This window comes from Hyaena hyaena, unplaced genomic scaffold (assembly GCF_003009895.1).
Source record: "Hyaena hyaena isolate Hyena2069 unplaced genomic scaffold, ASM300989v1 scaffold_127, whole genome shotgun sequence".
Taxonomy (NCBI): Eukaryota; Metazoa; Chordata; class Mammalia; order Carnivora; family Hyaenidae; genus Hyaena; species Hyaena hyaena.
The window spans coordinates 3,381,785-3,401,910 of record NW_024080758.1 but is presented as its reverse complement, the minus strand read 5'-3'; the positions used below and the strand labels follow the sequence as shown (position 1 = coordinate 3,401,910).

Below are 20,126 nucleotides of genomic sequence, written 5' to 3'. Positions count from 1 at the left end.
CAGTCTGGAAGTTCTTCTTTCCCTGTTTCCATCTGCTGCCTATCTCTGGCTTCCTGCCATGTGCCGAACTGTTTTTGTTAAACGCTTAAACACTAGGGTGACTGAGTAAATAAAGTATGTTCTATGGCAACCATCAAACACTTAATAATCAGAACTTGTCTTTTTCAGCTCCACGAAATTTACGGGTTAATGCCCGCCGGGCGCTAGGGTGGGGGGAACAGAGAAATGGAGAGTGACTGCTAATGGGTAAAGGATTTCTTTTAAGGGGGAGAAAATATTTGAGAATTAGATACATAGTGTACAACTATGAGAATATACAAAAACCAGGAGGCTGTACACTTTATGATGGTGAATTTCATGGCATGTAAGTTGTATCTCAATAAAAAAGACTGTAGTTAAAACTAAAGGAGCAGAGGAGCGCCTGGGTGGCTCAGCAGGTTAAGCATTCAACTTTGGCTTGGGTCGTGACCTCATGGTTTGTGGGTCTGGGCCGCACATCGGGCTCTGTGATGTCAGCATGGAGACCACTTCTGGTCCTGTCTCCCTCTCTCTCTGTTCCTCCCCTGCTTGCACTCTATCTCACTCTCAAAAATAAATAAACATTAAAAAAAAATCAAAGGAGCAGATATTACCAAGTGCTGGAGAAGATGTGGAAAAAATTATAACCCTCATATGGTGCTGGTAGGAATGTGAAATGGTGTATGCACTATGGACAATAGTTCAGCCAGTCTTGAAAAAGTTAAATGAAGTACTGCTTTATAATGTGTCAATTCTACTCCTAGGCGTACATAACCAAAAAAATGAAGACATACATCCAGATAAAAACTTATACGGTACCAGAAAAGACTCCGAATAGCCAAAGTAATGTTGAGAAAGACAACCAAAGCAGGAGGCATCACAATTCGAGACTCCAAGCTGTGTTACAAAGCTGTAATCAACAAGACACTATGGTACTGGCACAAAAACAGACACATAGGTCAACAGAACAGAACAGAGAACCCAGAAATGAACACACAACTATATGCCTAACTAATTTTTGACAAAGCAGGAAAGAATATCCAATGGAAAAAAGACAGACTTTCAGCAAGTGGTGCTAGAAAAACTGGACAGCAACATGCAGAAGAATGAACCTGGACCACTTTCTTACACCACACACAAACATAAATTCAAAATGGATGAATGTCCTAAATGGGAGACAGGAAGCCATCAAAATCTGAGAGAAAACAGGCAGCAACCTCTTTCACGTCAGCCACAGCAACTTCTTACTAAGATTTTTTCTCCAAAGGCACGGGAAATAAAAGCAAAAATGAACAATTGGGACCTCATCAAGATCTAAAGTTTCTGACTGGGCGGCTCAGTTGGTTAAGCATCCGACTTTGACTCAGGTCATGATCTTGTGGTTCTTGAGTTCGAGCCCCGCATCAGGTTCTGCACTGACAGTATAGAACCTGCTTCAAATCTTCTGTCTCCCTCCCTCTCCCTCCTTCTTTCTCTGCCCTTCCCCCATTTGTGCACGAGTGTGCGCGCACTCTCTCTCAAAAAAAAAAAAAAGATACATAGCTTCTGCACAGCAAAGGAAAAAATCAACAAAACTAAAAAGCAACTGAAAGAATGGGAGAAGATACCTGCAAATGACATTTTGGGTAAAGGGTTAGTATCCAAAATCTATAAAGAACTTATCAGGGTGCCTGGGTGGCTTAGTCAGTTAAACATCTGACTTCAGCTCAGGTCATGATCTCGCGGTTCGTGCATCAGGCTCTGAGCTGACAGCTTGGAGACTGGAACCTGCTTCAGATTCTGTGTGTGTGTCTCTCTCCCCTCCTGTTTGTTCTTTTTCTCTCAAAAAATAAAATAAAAACATGAAAACAAAAGAATCTATCAAACTCAACACCCAAAAACAAATAATTCAGTGAAAAAATGGGCAAAAGATATGAATAGACACTTTTCCAAAGAAGACATCCAGATGGCTAACAGACACGTGAAAAGATGTTCAACATCACCCATCATCAGAGCAATACAAATCAAAACCACAGTGAGACACTACCTCATGCCTGTGAGAATGGTTAAAATTAACAATTCAGGCAACAACGGATATTGGCAAGGGTGCAGAGAAAGAGGAACCCCCTTCACTGCTAGTGGGAGTACAAACTGATGCAGCCACTCTGGAAAAGAGTATGGAGGTTCCTCAAAAAATTAAATATAGAACTACCCTCTGACCCAGCAAGTGCACTACAAGGTATTTATCCAAAGAATATAAAGTGCTGATTCGAAGGGGCACATGCACCCCAATGTTTATAGCAGCACTATCACCAAGGGCCAAAGTATGGAAAGAGCCCAAATGTCCATCGACTGACTGATGAATGGATAAAGAAGATGTGGTATATAAATTCAATGGAATACTACCCTACCCAGTCATCAAAAAGAATAAAATATTGCCATTTTTAACAATGTGGATGGAACCAGAGTGTATTATGCTAAGCAAAATAGGTCAGAGAAAGACAAATATACGATTTCACTCATATATGGAATTTGAGAAACACAACAGATGAACAAAGGAGAAGGGAAGGAAAAATAAGATACAAAGAGAGAGGGAGCAAACCATAAGAGATTCTTAAACACAGAGAACAAACTGGGGGTTGCTAGAGAAGAGGTAGGTGAGGTAATGGGCTAAATAGGTGATGGGCAGTAAGGAGGGCACTTGTTAGGATGAGCAGTGGGTACTGTATGTAAGTGATGCATCACTGGGTTCTGTTCCTGAAACCAGCACTATATGTATGTTAGTTAACCTTAATTTAAATAATAATGTACTCTTAAAAAAACAAAAAAGTACAGTAATGATCCTAGGAGCATTATTCAATATAGGCAAAAAGTAGAAACAGTCCCAGTGTCTATCAGCTGACAAATAGATAAAGGAAATACAGTATATGTGTTGCAGTGGAATATTAAGTGATAGTAAAAAGAAGTAAAATACTGATACATGGAGGTACAACATGGATCAAGCCTGAAGATATTATGCTAAGTGAAGGAAGCCAGTTGTAAAAGACCATATGTTGTATAATTCCATTAATATGTCCTGAAGAGACAGATCTATGAAGAAAGCAGATTAGTGGTTGACTAGGGCTGGGAAGGCCCAACGGAAGATGGGGAGTGACTGGTAGCAGGTATGGGGTTTCTTTGTGTGATGATGAAAATGTTCTAAAATTGATGGTGGCAATGGTTATACAGTTTTGTGAATGTACTAAAAATGAGTGAATTATACACATTAGGTGGAGTGTACAGTATGTGACTATCTCAACAAAGCTGCTAAAAATTTATAGGCTCATTTTCATTCATTTTTAGGATGTTTACTTAAAGCTATGCCAGATTCAACTATAGTGAAAACTTGATGGGATGCAGCTTGAAACTCTGCTTAGTGGACTATATTAAAGAGATTCAATTCTCTTAAGGAACTAGTCTCATAATAAAATGGCAATGGGGGACACCTGGGCTTAGTCAGTTGAGCGTCAGACATCAGCTCAGGTCATGATCTCTCATTTTGTGAGTTCGAGACCCACGTTGGGCTCTGTGCTGACAGCTCAGAGCCTGGAGCCTGGTTGGATTCTGTCTCCTTCTCTGCCCCGCTCCCTCTCATGCTCTGTCCCTGTGTCTCAAAAGTAAATAAACGTTAAAAAATAAATACAGGGGCGCCTGGGTGGCTCAGTCGGTTTCGGGTCCAACTTTGGCTTGGGTCATGATCTCACGGCTTGTGGGTTCGAGCCCCGCATCGGGCTCTGTGCTGACAGCTAGCTCAGAGCCTGGAGCCTGTTTCAGATTCTGTGTCTCCCTCTCTCTCTCTGATCCTCCCCTGCTCACGCTGTCTGTCTCTTTCTCTGTCTCAGAAATGAATAGAAAACATTAAAAAAAATAAATACAGAAATGAAAATAATAAATAAAATGGCAACTGGACTTCTGTGAGGCAGAGTTCAAGGTCTTAGCAGGTTTTTAGAAGTGCTGCCTCTAGGGTATTTATTTTCGAACGCCCACTCTCTATAAAGAGCTTTCATCCTATTCTTACTTTCTGATTTTATGCTCTAATTAACTTTGCCTGCTGCTCATTAAAAAAAAATAGAAATTTTACCTCCAGAAAAACCTGTAAATAATGACATGTCTCCTCATACTATTGCTCCACTTTTTTTCCAGTACTCGCTTTTGGAAACAAAAAAAGTACTACCAATTAACCTAAGTACAAGGGCCCAAGAGTAAATAAAATTCACCTTAATATGTTTTTTTAAAAAGTACTGAGAGAGCGCCCTACTATTGCTGGTTTGGAATGGAGCATCAGGCTTGATACGTCATTTCTCATCTGAAAAGCTGCTGTATTCTTAGAAAAGTGCCTATCTGCAAAATTTTGAGGTTCATGTCCTTGGGATCTTAGGATTTGCCCTAAAAAGAAGCGCCAACACGCCCATGCGTAGACACCTCCGCAGGAACTCTCCGCACTGTCTGCGCTGACACGGGTGACAAGGCAGAGCCATCCTCAGGGGGCTTTACTTCAGCTCAGGAGGAGGGCACTGAAGTGCCGCAGCAGAGAGGGACAGAACAGACTAACCGGGAGCTGTCGGGCAGACAGGATCCCTTGGACCTGGTGACTGGGCACGGAGGGAGAGAGCCGGGCTGGAGCGATCCCTTAGGGTACAGAGACGACTCACTGGCCATCCTGAAGCTGCCATTCCCAGTCCTCCCCAAGTCTAGAAACAAGCAATTCTGTCCTCCTGAGAAGCCTTCCACCCTGCTTAGAATCCTACTGCTCACCCTAATTTAACAACAAAACTTAAAGTACAAATAAAAATGTACCCCTTGCATTAAAAAAACTCAAAAAACCCTCTATAGATACAGAGGTGAGTCACCAAATTTTAATCAAGTTCAGACCATACGACCCCTGTTCGAAACCTTAGGAATTCATAGCTCAGAAGGGAATTTTGTAGAGATATATAGAGATGAACTTCATCATTATAAATTGAGGAAACTGAAGTACAGAATCGTTAAGTCTCACCAAGTGACCTAGAACCAGAAAATCTGAACTTACAATAGTATTACAACTCCTAACTCCGTTTTCTTACGCTTTCAAACTCATTTTACTTAAGATATATAAAATAATTGAGAGCTAATCTATATAAAGACTATACTCAAGTTTTATAAATCACGTATTTCAAATGCATTAAGGGACAGTAATGCCACACTTATATGCTCACTGGATAATAAGCACTGAATAACTAAATAACATAATCACACCTAGGGAAAATGGAATAAGGTCATGGAAGGAAGGAATAAATGGAGCCATCATCTTAAGCTATGATTGATCCATATAAATATGTAACTAGGTCTCAGATCTCAAAAACATCAAAAGAATGTATTAGAGAGGCACAAATTGCTCTTGAATTATAGTTATTGAATAAATCAATCCATATATAAATAGCACTACATACATCATCTGATTTACCTCAGGTCTTTTAAGAAAAAGCTTTCATATCTCTTTTCAAAAACTATTTTAGGAGCACCTGGGTGGCTCAGTCAGTTGAAGCGTCCGACTCTTGATTATGGCTCAAGTCATGATCTCACGGTTCAGGAGTTCAAGCCCCATGTTAGGCTCTGCATTCCCTCTCTCTCTGTGCTCTCCTTCTCTCTCTCTCTTTCTCAAAAATAAATGAATAAACATTTTAAAAAGTTATCACATCACATTATTGAAATAATAAGGATAAATTTGTAGGAAATGGAAAGTTTGATCTTTTACTCCAAATTAAAAAAAAAAAATTACAAGATATGGATAGATTGACTACATTTCTAATCAGCCAAAGAAGCAGAAGATGGGAAGAGATACTCTCCTTCATTGTCTTTTTTTATTTTTAAATTTTTTAAATGTTTTATTTATTTCTGAGAGAGAGAGAGAGAGACAGACAGACAGACAGCCAGCCAGCATGAACAGGGGAGGGTCAGAGAGAGAGGGAGATACAGAATCTGAAACAGGCTCCAGGTTCTGAGCTAGCTGTCAGCACAGAGCCCTATGTGGGGCTCGAACCCATGAACTGTGAGATCATGACCTGAGCCGAAGTCGGACGCTTAACCCAGGCGCCCCTCCCCTTCATTGTCTTGAGCCTCATGCAAAGACCGCTACACTAGGTGTCCCAGCCAAGGGTGTTCCAGATTGTTCTAGTCCCACATGTTTCCGATAAAAAACAACCAGAGGCTGCCTTTTCCAAAGGTGCCTGTGATTCAGAGGGAAAAAGTCCATAGATCCAAATTTTTAACTGCCAAACTATATACCAAATTAGAAATACTCTGGGGTGTGGAGTCGGAAGAAACAGTCTGAATTACTTTGTAACCAAAGCGATACAGGCCATGAAAACTAGATGTTTTATTCAGCACCGATGGATGTGCTAATACAATTATTCACGTCCTGAGCTGGAAAGACCCCATGAAGAATTTTAGACTGTCTTAGCACAGAAACTCACAGATGAGAGAGATCAAAGCCACAGTGAGGACAGAAGGAAATTTTTAAGGCTGATATCGGTAGAAAACGGTCGAATTTATAAAGGAAGAAGACAATATATGTTTAAAGTACCTGGTGTGAAAGCATGAACAAATAAATAATTTCAATTTCAGCACATTTATTAGAAAGTACTGGAAGACCTATAAAGACGGGACCCTGTGGAGAGGCAGCACATGCAGGACATGCCACCCTCCTGGATCCATGTGTGCTACGGGAGAGCCGGCTCCAGAGTCTATTAAGAGAAGTAAGCAAGATGTAGGACAGTGTGCAGAGTGTGGGACACGAGACAGCTTATTTTTAGGTAAAGGAGAGTATAAAACAGAATTTTTAAACTACCTTGTGCTATCTTCTTCGTGGTGCCCCTTTTGGTTCTGGAGCTTCTTCTTCCGGGTATTTTTTTGTCCCTTCCCACGGAGGCCTGCCCATCCTTGGGGCTTTCATAGGGAGTGTCCACCGAGTTCTCACACACAGCCACCTCACAGCTGGGTGTGCAGCTTTCGTTATTGTTGAGACTGTCCTGCTCGCTGGCTTCAGGTCTGCCCATGACATGGGTGTCTGGGCTCAGACCCTCCTGACCGTCCCCGTCAAGCCGATTCTCATTTTCATCAGATGCCGAAGGCAAGCGTGTTACTGTACTTGACACGCCGTCACCAGGATGACACCCATCTTGTGGTTCTATCTGCAGATCATATGTAGGAGTTTCGCTGTCATCCATTAGAGCATCTTTTGTGGAACCATTTATGTTTCATGAAAGTCCTTCCATGTCTACAATGACAAAAGAGAAAAGAAGCTACTTCATTTTCTAAACTCCGGGTTCTCAGTGATTGTGGTCTCTTGGGTTGTTTCACTGTAAGCAGGGAAAGGTTGGAAACGACCAAGGCTCATTCCTACTACTACTTCTGGCTCACAACCCCACCCAGCCTCAACTGGTTCTTGCTGGAAGACAAGGGTGCTCAGCCCTGGCTGCGTGTTTATTACCCAGGGAGCCCGTCCAAGATGGGGCCCTGGTACTGATACACTTTCTAGGTTCTCCATGTTATTTTACCGTGCACGATGCTGGAACTGTCACCTTAACGAAGGTAGTGAAATTACTGGTTAAATGAAGTCATCTGCTGAAGTCAATCACTCATCTATTATCCCTGGACACTTACCAAATGAAACCTGTGTAAGTCTGGATGAACAGCAGCACTGTTTGCAAATGAGCACGTTTAAAGATATTTTAAAAATAAATTGAAAAAAGGTACACAGAAAATTCAAGTAGTACATGCTTCTTCTATATTCTCATTACATCATTTATTTCCAAAAATAAGTCCTGGAAAGTACTGTAGAACTGTCAGCAAATTCCTTTTATACAATCAAAAATAACAAAAAAACAAAAAAACAAAAAAAAACACCCAAAAAACGGAGGGCCACAATTAACTCTAGGCCAGTTTAGACCTGGAAAATCTAAATCTGCTCCAAGGAACCTTCTAACATTTTAAGGATACACAAAATAGATTCTAAGCATTTTATAAGACATGTTTTGTCCCTTCTCATCTTCCAAATGTCTATTACATTTTAAGGAAAATCATGCCAGCCAAAATTTAAAATTTTTTGTTTGCCAATCATTATTTTGAGTTTGAATCAAATACAATATTCCAGCTATCTGAGAAAAAGTTTAGTAATTTTTAAAAAATTCTTCAAATTAATAAAAATGTTTATTTGGTCTTTAGAACCATGTAAGTAAAGTATAATTCTTTTAAAACATGAAAACAAAGTACAAAATAAAACATTAGCCCTGCATGGATTGTATCATATGTTTTCTACATAATTTGCAACTGGAATATTTTATTTGATTCAGACATAAAAGTACTGGTTGGCAAAGATAAAAATATCCATATTTGGATGGTATCATTTTCCTTATACCACATACTTCCATTAACTTAGGTTTAGTCCTAAAATAAATTCTAACTAGAATACAATTTTTAATTTAAAATCTATTATTTTAATGAAGTATCTTTGACATCACTATCATGAGAGAACTCAGCCTTGAATGACTTTTAAAATATATGTGGCCAGAGGAGCCTGCATCACTCAGTTGGCTAAGTGTCTGACTTTTTAGCTCAGGGGTTTGCACTGGGCATGGAGTCTACCTAATAAAAATATAAAAAATAAAATCTTTGTGGCTAAAACAGATCACTAGAACAGGAGAAAGAGCCCAGAAAGAAATCTACATGTGTATGGTCAATTACTCTCTGACAAAATGGGGAAAAGACAATTTCTTCAATAGACAGTATACAGAAAACTGAGTAGTCACATGCTAAAAAATGAAACAGAACCACTTTCTCACACCAAATATACAGAACAATAAATTCAAAACGGATTTTTAAAGACCTAAATGTGAAACCTGAAACTATAAAACTCCTAGAAGAAAACACAGACAATAAATTCTTAGACATAAACCTAAGCATTATTTTTCTAAATTTATTCTGCATTCTGGAAATGCAGTGGTGATGGTTATACAACAGCATCAATGTAAGTAATGCCATGGTGTTGTAGAGTTAAAAATGGTTAAAATGGCGTGTTTCATGTTGTATATACATTTTATCACAATAGTGAGAAGGAATGTGTGTGGCTATAAAGGAAAAATATCAGCACTTAAAGCTAGTAACAGCCTCAGTTGTTTCTAATTTAAACAATCAAGTTATATCTGACATGTATTTGAAAGTATAAAGGTTTTTCTTTTACCTGAAAGAGACACACAGATCACGTGCCAAGGAGGAAGTGGGAGGCAGAAAGCAGTCTAGAGAGCCCCAAACACCACACTTCTGTCTTGCTGAGTCTCCATCATGCATCAGAAACTGTGACAGGCACTTGACACATTTCATATCTAATTCTCCATGCAAGCCTACACAGGAGGTACTCATACTGTGTTTCAGATGAAGAATCTCAGGCTTGGAGAGGCAAAAATAACTTGTTTAAGATCATATTCCTGGAGGGAAGTGGAACTGGATCTGAAACTGGGTCCTTCTCACATGAATCTCGTGCAGTACAGCATTTAAAGGCCAAGAACTCAGGCTGACTGAGGGTCAGATGCTGGCGCTGGCTAGCATCTTCAAGCTCCGACTTTCTTGTTTGTAAGTGGAGAACTATTGTACCCACCTCAGAGTCATTTGTGGGGCTCAGACAACATGGCAGGTGATACACTCAGTGGAGTGCTCAAAGTTAGCCATCATTACTCCCTGAGAAACCTCACAGGCTGGTGTTCAACACGGATAGGTTTATTCAAGTGCGTCCCTAGCCTTACTGCGGCTGCAGAAAGAGCTTTTCCAGACTTCCCAGAAATGATACACTAATGCTACCCAGCATCAGCTGAAAATGTTGTAGTTAAATTCATGATAGGAATATCTCACTTGGTTACTAGAATGCTTAAGTATCAGTTCTGTGCATCCTGATTCAAATGATTAAGCTATCTAGAAATCAGTGATTAAGGCTTCTTGGTAAATATAAAATTATAGATCACATTTCGCAGTTTTATTGAATGTCATGTACTGAGCCCCATGTTCAACTTTTCAGACAAATACTCTTATTCAATTCTCAGAATTACCCTAGCAAATAGGTAACGTTAAGTCCCTCAATACTGATGAAGAAACCAAGGTTCTTATCTCTTCAAGAGTCACTCAGCTAGTGAGTTCAGAAATGGAATATGGACCAGTTATGATACTGAGGCCATACTCTCAATCATTATGTTCTATGGACAAAGAGGGAGAAGCAACGGAAAGAATATTTCACTGCAGCTGTGGTATACCTCAGTGAAGAGACTCCGCCTCCCGCAGGGGCCACAGCTCTAATGACCAAGAAGTTCACGTTCCTGGAAGTACTCTCTTTTCCTGGGAATGGCCGGATGCACACAAAATACCATTTCCTGTACGGCTTGCCTTCTTCCGTTGAGGACTCTTTTGGGCCTCAAGGTATTTTGCTTCCTACGGTTTCGTGATGACGTAATTTAATTCTCAAAAGGTAACTCTGTAAACTCCTTTCTTTTTTTTTTTTTTTATATTTATGGTATTTTCTTTTTTTTTTAAAGTTTATTTTTTTTAATTTTTTTTACAAATAGTTTATTGTCAAATTAGTTTCTACATAACACTCAGTGCTCATCCCCAAAGTGCCCTCCTCCATGCCCATCCCCCCCTCCCCCCCACATTCATCAGTCCTCAGTTTTTGTCAGCATTCAAGAGTCTCTCATGGTTTGCCTCTCTCCCTTTCCCCCACCATTTCCGCCCTTCTTCTCCCCCTTGTTCCTCCGTCAAGTTCCTCCTAATCCTCCTATACGTGCAAACATATGATATTTGTCCTTCTCTGCCTGACTTATTTCGCTCAGCATAACACCCTCAAGGTCCATCCATGTTGCTACACATGGCCAGATTTCATTGTTTCTCATTGCCATGTAGTATTCCATGGTATAGATAAACCACATCTTCTTGATCCATTCATCTGTTGATGGACACTTAGGCTCTTTCCATGTTTTAGCTATTGTGGAGAGTGCTGCTATGAACATTGGGGTACATGTGCTCCTATGCCTCAGCATTTCTAACCCTAACCCTTGGGTAAATTCCTAGCAGTGCTATTGCTGGGTCATAAGGGAGTTCTATTGTTTGTAAACTCCTTTCTAACACTAATTCTTACAGTCTTTCCAAGGTGTGAATGTCCTATAATTATTCCTACAGGATATCTTCTCCCAATTATTCAAGGCCTGGCTCAAAAGCCATTTTACTTTGCCTCCCTGAGGTCTCCATTCCAAAGACCCATGCATACTGTACTGCTCTTTACCACTCAGTGTCATAGACACAGCCCTTCCCGTTCCTGCTCTGCACTATGTATTTTTGCATATGTGTCCTCTGAGATTTAAGCCACTTGAATACCCATAACCCAGCTACAGATCATTTTTATCCTTCATAATATGTAGCCCCGGGCCTTGGACTTTTGAGACACAGTTAACTGCGCAGGACTGACTGGCATATTTTGCCTTTTCACATCATGGTTGTGAGTGCTGCCCAAGTTTCCAGCCTCTTGTGTGAAAACGGCATTCCTAATATGTCCGCTGTGCTAACGCCACCTGACAAGTTGACTCTGTATGGCTAACAATTTTAAGCACTCATATCCAAGTTAGGCTTAGACAAAGCTTGAAAACCCACAAAGCTCTGTGGAAGAAGCTTTAAATAAAGCAATTAATTCAGAGTAACAGGGGCGCCTGGGTGGCTTAGTCGGTTAAGCGTCCGACTTTCACTTAGGTCATGATCTCACGGTTCGTGGGTTCGAGCCCCGCGTCGGGCTCTGTGCTGACTGCCAGCTCAGAGCCTGGAGCCTGTTTCAGTCTGTGACTCCCTCTCTCTCTGACCCTCCCCTGTTCACGCTCTCTCTCTTTCTCTCTCCTAGAAATAAATAAAACATTAAAAAAAAAAAGTAATTCAGAGTAACAGACTAGCAAAAAAAATCTACATTTTGTCAAAAGTACTGTCAATTACAGGTAAAATTTGACTTCACCTTTTGATACATTTTAATGCATTTCTGCTGAGATTAAACATCTGGTGACACTAAAACTAAAAACCTAATCTATAAGAATGGTTAAATACATATTACTCAATTATTTTATTAATATCCTTTAAGGAGATTTTAAGTGACATTTTTCTATAATCCATACCAATTAGGCCTCAATACATACTGTCACTTTTTTTTTTTTTTTGTAATAAGCTCTAGATCCAATGTGGGGCTTGAACTCACGACCCTGAGATCAAGAGTTGAATGCTTTACTGACTGAGCCAGCCAGGTGCCCCTTCTTAAGAATTAAGATGTAACCCCAAGATGAAATTTGATGATTTCATAGCCAAACCAAAATTTGAAGGAAGACAGTTTCCAAACCAATAAGTATTCTATTAACCCCAAGTTCAAATTTGGCTACTATGAGTCAGCTCAGAATTGAGGAAGAAAATCACCACACACATCTACTGTATTTCTATGGGGATTAAGTACTGGTAACTTTACACTTTACCATCTTACTCACTACACATATTCCAACACACTTATTTCTCAGTGCTAAATCTCAAATTTTCTGTGATTAAAGCTTTGTTTAGACATATGTACCTGTAGGTAATATTCAGTATATTAGCAATAAAAAGCATACCTTATTTTTGGATAAGAAGATATGATTCTTCTAAATAGAAGAATGATTTTCAAAAATTTTGCAACCCGGGATAAGAATTTCATTTTTCACTGAGATCCTGTACACACAAATATGTATCTGTAATGGCAACAAAGCTTCCTTGAAGCTGAACACATTCTGACACATTCTATTCTATTCAATACAATTTCATGTTTTAAAACTGTTGATCATGGCGCCTGGGTGGCTCAGTCGATTAAGCGTCCAACTTTTGGATTTGGGCTCAGGTCATGATCTCACAGTTCATACCATCAAATCTCATGCTGGGCTCTGCACGAACAGCGTGGAGCCTGTTTGGGATCCTCTCTCCCTCTTTCTCTGCTTCTCCCCAACTCATTTTCTCTCTTTCTCTCAAAATAAACGTTAAAAGTAGAAAAAAAAATGCTGACTGAGATCCATTAGGTTGATTTCATACCCTGCTAATGAACATTGACCACAACAACATGTTATGAGGTGGTTTCTAGGAATTAATAGTATCTTAACCTGAACTCAACCATCCAAGGACCAGAGAAGGTTGCAATTATCTCCAAATTATTTTCTGAAAATAATGACAATCATATGAAACTCAGACATCAACTTCATTAAAATGTCCCTATTGTTTCAATATCATGATTTTTGCTAATTTATCTCATTCCCCTCACCTTAAAATTTAACTAAAACATTAAGCTTGATCCAGGGTCCCTTAGTTGGCATTTTCAGTGTGAGCTATATTCTATACCTATGCTGTTCAGTGTGGTAGCCACAAATCACAAATGGCTACCGAGCACTTTAAATATGCAGTGAGACTCGGAACTTGACTTTTTACTTTTATCAAATTTCAATTAATTTAAATTTAAAAACAGGTATCAATTCAGTCATTGAAAAACTTATGCATGTTTGGAATAAATTGAGTATGTGAACCTGATTTCTTTTTTATAATTTTTTCATGTTTATTTATTCATTAATAAATAAATTTATTATTGAACAAAGTGGTGGACAGGCACCACTCTGTCAGGGCAGAGCCCTATATGGGGCTCAAACTCACAAGCAGTGAGATCACGACCTGAGCCAAAAATCAAGTGGGTGGACATTTAACATACTAAGCCACTCAGGTGTCCCTGAATCCGTTTTCTCACCGTAAGTTTTAGAAAGACTAAACACAGATCAAGCATTTCCAGTGAAAAATGTGTCCAAATTGAGATGTACTGTATTTGTAAAATACATACCATATTTCAAAGACTTACTGTGAATACGAAGAATGTAAACTAGCTCATCAATATTTTTCAATATTGATTATATGCTGAAATAATATTTTGATCTAATGGGTGAAGTGAACTATTATTAAAATTAATTTCACCTTTTAAAAAGCTTTTTTCATGTGGTTGCTAGAAAACAAAATTCTATGTGGTTCACATTTTATTTTCATTGGACAACACTGGTCTCCAGGACACTGTGTGGACAGTGTCACAGTAGCCCAAGTCAGGGCTCGCGGTAATCACTCCATCCCGGATTCATTCTTGTTTATCCACGTTATGCTGCAGGCATTTTCCGGCTCTAGATGTTGCTATTACTTTGATTAAACAAGGTAAATAGTTACTGAAGGAAATAGACTCTAAATGCTTTTAAAATCACTTTGTAAGTACTTGTCTACATGGATGTTCAGGACGTAAACCCCAAGATTATACCACCCCTTCCTGACATCCAAATTAACTAGTAACACAGCCTTGCAGTAATCCAACTTTGATTTCTATATAATAGTACAGTACAATAGTTAACCAGATTGTTTTAATACTTCTTCAGTAAGAATAAAAAACAATCTCATACTAAGGAATTCATTCTCAATATAGAGACAAGAAAGGTCATAAAAATGTATGCTATAGGAAGGAGAATAAAAATATGACAAAGTACATAACGAAACCACAAGACTATAAAAGAAAACACATGAAAAATAAATGATCAGTTATAGTCAAATGTAAGGTACTGATTCTAAGGAAGAAAATAACAAACATGGATTTTATTTACACAGAGAACGCAGTCTAGACCACAAAGCCCGCGATGCTGGGCCCCAAGGGCGAGCTGGGCGTGCAGGTGGAGGTGGGCGTGGAAGGCGAGGACCAATGCCCTGGAGAAGCAGAACGCGTGGCGTCAATCGGTGTTGGAGCAGATCAGCTCTTGCCTGTAGCACCTGGGGAAGAAGGGCCACCACCACAGCCGCCTCCTGGAGCTGCAGACGTGCTCTGAGTCCCAGCAGCAGCTGGGGGAGCCCCCACGCAGCCCCACCCCTGCCTCCCTGGGCTAGGCTCTGGCCTGGGCACTCGGCATCTGGCTTAGATACCCTCTTGAGGCCTGGCCTCCAGGTCCCCTGGTGGGTCAGCCTGCCTGGCCCACCCTTCCGGCATCCCCTGGTGTGCCTGGGCCAGACCCCAGCTCACAGCATCCCCTCCTGCAAGCAGGTGCAGGGCTGCTGCCCACCCACCTTGCTGCCTGCCCACTTCCAAGGCACTCCCCACTGCCCAGGCCTGGAGTGTCCATATTAAATGGGTCTCCCACACAAGAAGAAAAAGGAGGAGGGAGAGAGGAGAAGGGAGGAAGATGGAGAGAAATTAACTGAAATTATGTGACTCTTAAGCCCAAAACAACCTTGGGGCTGATAAGCTGAGTGAAAGAAAGCATAATTTGTTTAATCTTTCTCCCTTTCACATCAGGCCTCAGTTAAACATGGTTTCCATGCGTCTACAGAGCCTCTGAGTGCAAAATCCATTACATGAATAGAAATGACGGGTCAAGAGGCTCACTGTGGGTGTAGCCAACCAGTGGAAAGACACTCACCACCCTCCTCTTTTGCCTATCTCTCAGACCCAGATATAAAGAAGTTTTACTTAAAGAAAAAAAAATAGAAGCTACTCTCTAAAATAGTATGAATTCAAGGTCATCCTCAGGCATCCAGAAATAGGTACATTTAGCAATGATTTCTAACAATATTTTCATTTAACAATCAGCAGAAATGTTGCCTACCTCAGGGTGTCTGACTTTATGATTCAAGATGCTCTAAGGAATTAATGGCTTCTCCATCATCTGAAGATACAGTTAGGTAAGCAAAATCATAGCATAGAAAGTTATCAGTACTGGGGCGCTTGGGTGACTCAGTTGGTTGAGCTCCAATTCTTGATTTTGGCTCAGCTCATGATCTCAGAGTCACAAGATCAAGCCCCAGTCAGGCTCTGTGCTTAGCATGGAGACTACTTAAGATTCTCTCTCTTCCTCTCCCTCTGCCCCTTTTTCCAGTCCTGTCTCTCTCTCTCAGAAAGAATAAAGTTATCAGTACAACAGATGCATTTTCTTTCGTTTCACAGTTAATATCACACACACAGAGGGAATCACAATTCAGAGGAACAAATCATTTCACTAGGTTCACACCTAAGTTGTGCTTACTTGGTTTTAAATGCTTCTTTACTGTAAAACATATTATAACCAGAGTTTGAAGCCACAACCAACAGAATAAGAACTGGAAAATACTTTTTGGTTCAGACCATAATGATCCCTTAAAGATTTTTTTTACTATTTATTATTGAGACAGAGAGAAAACAAGCATGAGTGGGGGGGGGTGGGGAGAGAGGGAGACACAGAATCCAAAGCAGGCTCTAGGCTCCGAGCTGTCAGCACAGAGCCCGATGTGGGGCTCAAACCCACAAACCGTGAGATCACAACCCGAGCCGAAGTCAGATGCCCAACCGACTGAGCCACCCAGGCACCCCCATAATGACCCCTTTTAAAACAAAAATTATGTTTACTACTATATACCAACTAAATATTTTCAGGGAAACTGTCTTACTAGTTTTTAAACCTAAAGCACTTTGCTACACAACTAGTAACATCAAACTATGTATCTACACTTTAATCATTACATATACACAAGCAAATAGTTCATTAAAACCTTCCTTTAAGAGGCCTGACCAGAGACGCCTGGGTGGCTCAGTTGGTTAGGAGTCCGACTTTGGACTAGGTCATGATCTCTCTGTTCCTGAGTTCGAGCCTTGCATCAGGCTCTGTGCTGACAGCTCAGATTCTGTGTCTCCCTCTCTCTCTGCCCCTCCCCTGCTCATGCTTTGTTTCTCTCTCTCAAAAATTAAAAAAAAATTAAAAATTAATTAAAAAAAGAGGTCTCACCAAATACTGAGCATTACCTGAATAAAATGCTGATTATTACCAGTAATCAACAATTATTGAATATTTGCTAAATATTAGGAAGTGTTTCAGGCAGATATCTATTTATCTATCTAAAATTTAATCCGCACCAAATCCTACAAGGTAGTTCTATATTTAGACCCATACTATACAGAAGGAAACAGCAACAGAAAGATTAAAATAGGCCAAGATCACACAGCTAGTATGTGTCAAAGTCAGCATTCAAGCTTAAAGGTCCTGACTCCAAAACCTATACCCTTAACCACAATAATCATTTTTATATTAATTTTAAAAATCAACTCTTCTCAGATACTTATTTTGTAAACAACAAATTGCTAGCTTAAAGGAAACAGCAGTACAAACAATTTCTCGCATCTTGAAAGGCTTTCCAATTCAGAAAATAGGTGAAGACAAAATAAAACTCACCAATCAGACTGTTTAGACATTGTACTCCTCAAACATTATGATTCGTTTCTTTAGGATTACACATTAATCTATATAAACCGCTGTGAGAGATCATCATTAAGAGTTTGATATGTACCCTTGTACATACAGGGAAACTTCTAGAAGGCAGATCTTAGCTATCTCCTGAACCAACACCACAGGTAAAGAAGAATTCAAACACAAGTCTCCAAACTGTGACAGTAAACCGCTAATGAGCAGAGAAATTCATCACATGTATAGCCATTTGTTCATAACTTACATGGATGCATACTTGGGCTAACCTACATGTATATGCTCACTTTTACATATATGTACAAATAAACATTAAGAAAGAATTGCAGATCTCCTCTGGCAAAGGCAGAGTAGCTCATTTCAGACAAACCCTCCTGCTGGTAACAACTAAGAAAACTGGCAGAAAGTTTCAATTTGGAGGCCAAAAAAGCTGAGCAGAGCTTTTAACAAATTTACAGACCTGGTGGAAAAACTGAACTTCAGGGCTTGCCAAGAAACAGGGAGACTCACGCTTTCACATGAGACATAAAAGGGCTACTCCCTACAAGAAAAGGTGAGCCTAAAACAGACCAGCGTCACAGGGACTAAAGCCCAGCATAAACATCCTCACCTGTGTCTGAATTAGGACGATCTGCTGTAACACAGTTGTCTGCTGGCAACATAAGTAAATCCCTCCTGGAAGAAGGAATCCAACAAAGGCTCGAATTATCTCCACAAGTTTTCAACCATAAGGTCCAGGATATAATTCAAAATAACCAGGCACATAAGAGATCAAGATTAGACAAAAAAGAAAAAAAAAAACTGGGAGAAAAAGCAGTTAGGAGACACATAGTCACAGGAGATCTACATATTGGGAGTTATGTTACAGGAACTTGAAAACAGCTATGTTAAAATGTTCAAGCACTTAGGGGCATCTGGGTGGCTCAGTAGGGTGTGTCCAACCTCAGCTAAGGTCATGATCTCGAGGCTTGTGAGTTCAAGCCCCACATTGGGGTCACTGCTGTCAGCGCAGAGCCTAGAACCTTTTTTGGATCCTCTGTACCCCCTCTCTTTCTCTGTCCTCTCCTGCTTGCACTCTGTCTCTCTCAAAAATAAACAAACATTAAAAAAAAAGTTCAAGGACTTAAACGAGTAACAAAATTTCAAAAGAGAACTAGAATTGATAATAAGTAGCAGGAGCAAATAGTTCAGTTTTGTAATCAAATCATTATATTTGAATTTTTTTTAATGTTTTATTTATTTCTAGGAGAGAGAGAGAGACAGCGTGAGCAGGGGAGGGTCAGAGAGAGAGGGAGTCACAGACTGAAATAGGCTCCAGGCTCTGAGCTGGCAGTCAGCACAGGGCCCGACGCGGGGCTCGAACACACGAACCGCGAGATCATGACCTAAGCGAAAGTCGGACGCTTAACCGACTAAGCCACCCAGGCGCCCCTAGATTTGAATTTTTAAAAATCAACTATTTTAGGGGAGCCTGCGTGACTTAGTTATTAAGTATCTGACTTCGGCTCAGGTCATGACCTCATAGTTCATGAGTTCGAGTCCCACATCAGGTGAGCACCAGCTCTGCTTTGGGTAAGCTGAAGCCTCCCCCCCCCCACTTCTCTCTCTCTCTCTCTCTCTGCCCCTCGCTCACTTGTGTCCTCTGTCTCAAAAAAAAAAAAATCAGACGTTCTATTAGATAATAGATCAGATATTTTAGATCTTAAAAACACAGTAACTGAGAGGTGTCTGGGTGGCTCAGTAGGTTAGGCATCTTGATCTTGGCTCAGGTCCTGATCTCAGGGTTCATGAGATGGAGCCCGGTGATGCTGTCAGTGCAGAGCCTGCTTGGGATTCTCTCTCTCTACCCCTCTGCCATTTATGCTCTCTCCCTCTCAAAATAAATAAACATTTTAAAAAAGCCCCACAGTAACTGAAAGTATTCCAAGTATGGAACTCAAGGGTGTTTTTAACCTTTAATATATATTAATTTCTAAAAGACTTTACAGTGACAAAGAAATGAGTGTGATAACTTTTGAACTGATTTAAAACTGTCTATGAACTTTGTAATCAATTTTAGAAAATTTTTATTTAAATGAGTTAAGGGGGAAAACAAAAAGAGTAACTTTCCTACATTCTATTTTCTGTTGCTTAAATCCAGTCACTGAAACGCACTGGGCCTGGCTGAGTGCACTTGACCATCAAGAACAAATCTTTTCCCACAATATCTACTTCTTGCCTTATATGGATTTATGAATTTTTTCTCTCTCTGCTTATTTAGGAATAAATACTAGACTGAATGAGAACTCATACTTCCAAACTTCTGAGTTATAACTAAGTTAATGTGTATGCAAGATAATAATCAAATACCGTCTTTCACACAAGCACACTGACTATACACTTGCTATATAACTGTACCACTATCAACGGTCCTGGGTAACTTAAGAGCTGATACGTTGCCACAGGGCCCAGCTGTGTTGTTTGGTTGTAACAAATGTCCTAAGACAAGAAACAGAACTAACACTGAATTCAATGATAGCCATGGATAACAAGGAATTATATTCAAAATACCTGGAAAAACTACTTTTTTTTGCCACGTTTAACTTCCAACAAATAAATAAATGTTGTGCTGTACTTTGCAGGGAGAAACAGCAAAACAAAGAGAAGCTGGCTAATAGCTATAATAAAACCAGTGACCCAAATCCTCAATCATTAGTGGGAATCACTGAATCATCAAATGTATCAGTAAGATTCCTCTGAAAGGCTTTTCATCAGAGGAGCGACATGATCAGGTTTATATATGAG

At 40.0% G+C, this 20,126-nt stretch overlaps 1 protein-coding gene across 4 annotated transcripts in view; it reads right to left on the bottom strand.

Moving 5' to 3' along the window:
- The window catches only part of CNST (consortin, connexin sorting protein), a 112,587-nt gene that overhangs the window by 60,472 nt on the left and 31,989 nt on the right, over window positions 1-20,126 (bottom strand). For 3 of the 4 annotated variants that reach the window (XM_039237475.1, XM_039237477.1, XM_039237478.1), the window contains exon 2: window positions 6,863-7,291. In XM_039237475.1, coding sequence (XP_039093406.1) covers window positions 6,863-7,241 — 379 coding nt within the window. In that variant the 5' untranslated portion in view covers window positions 7,242-7,291. Of the gene's footprint in view, window positions 1-6,862; window positions 7,292-9,253; window positions 9,313-20,126 lie in introns of those variants that run through there. The other variant, XM_039237476.1, reaches the window with a different exon arrangement.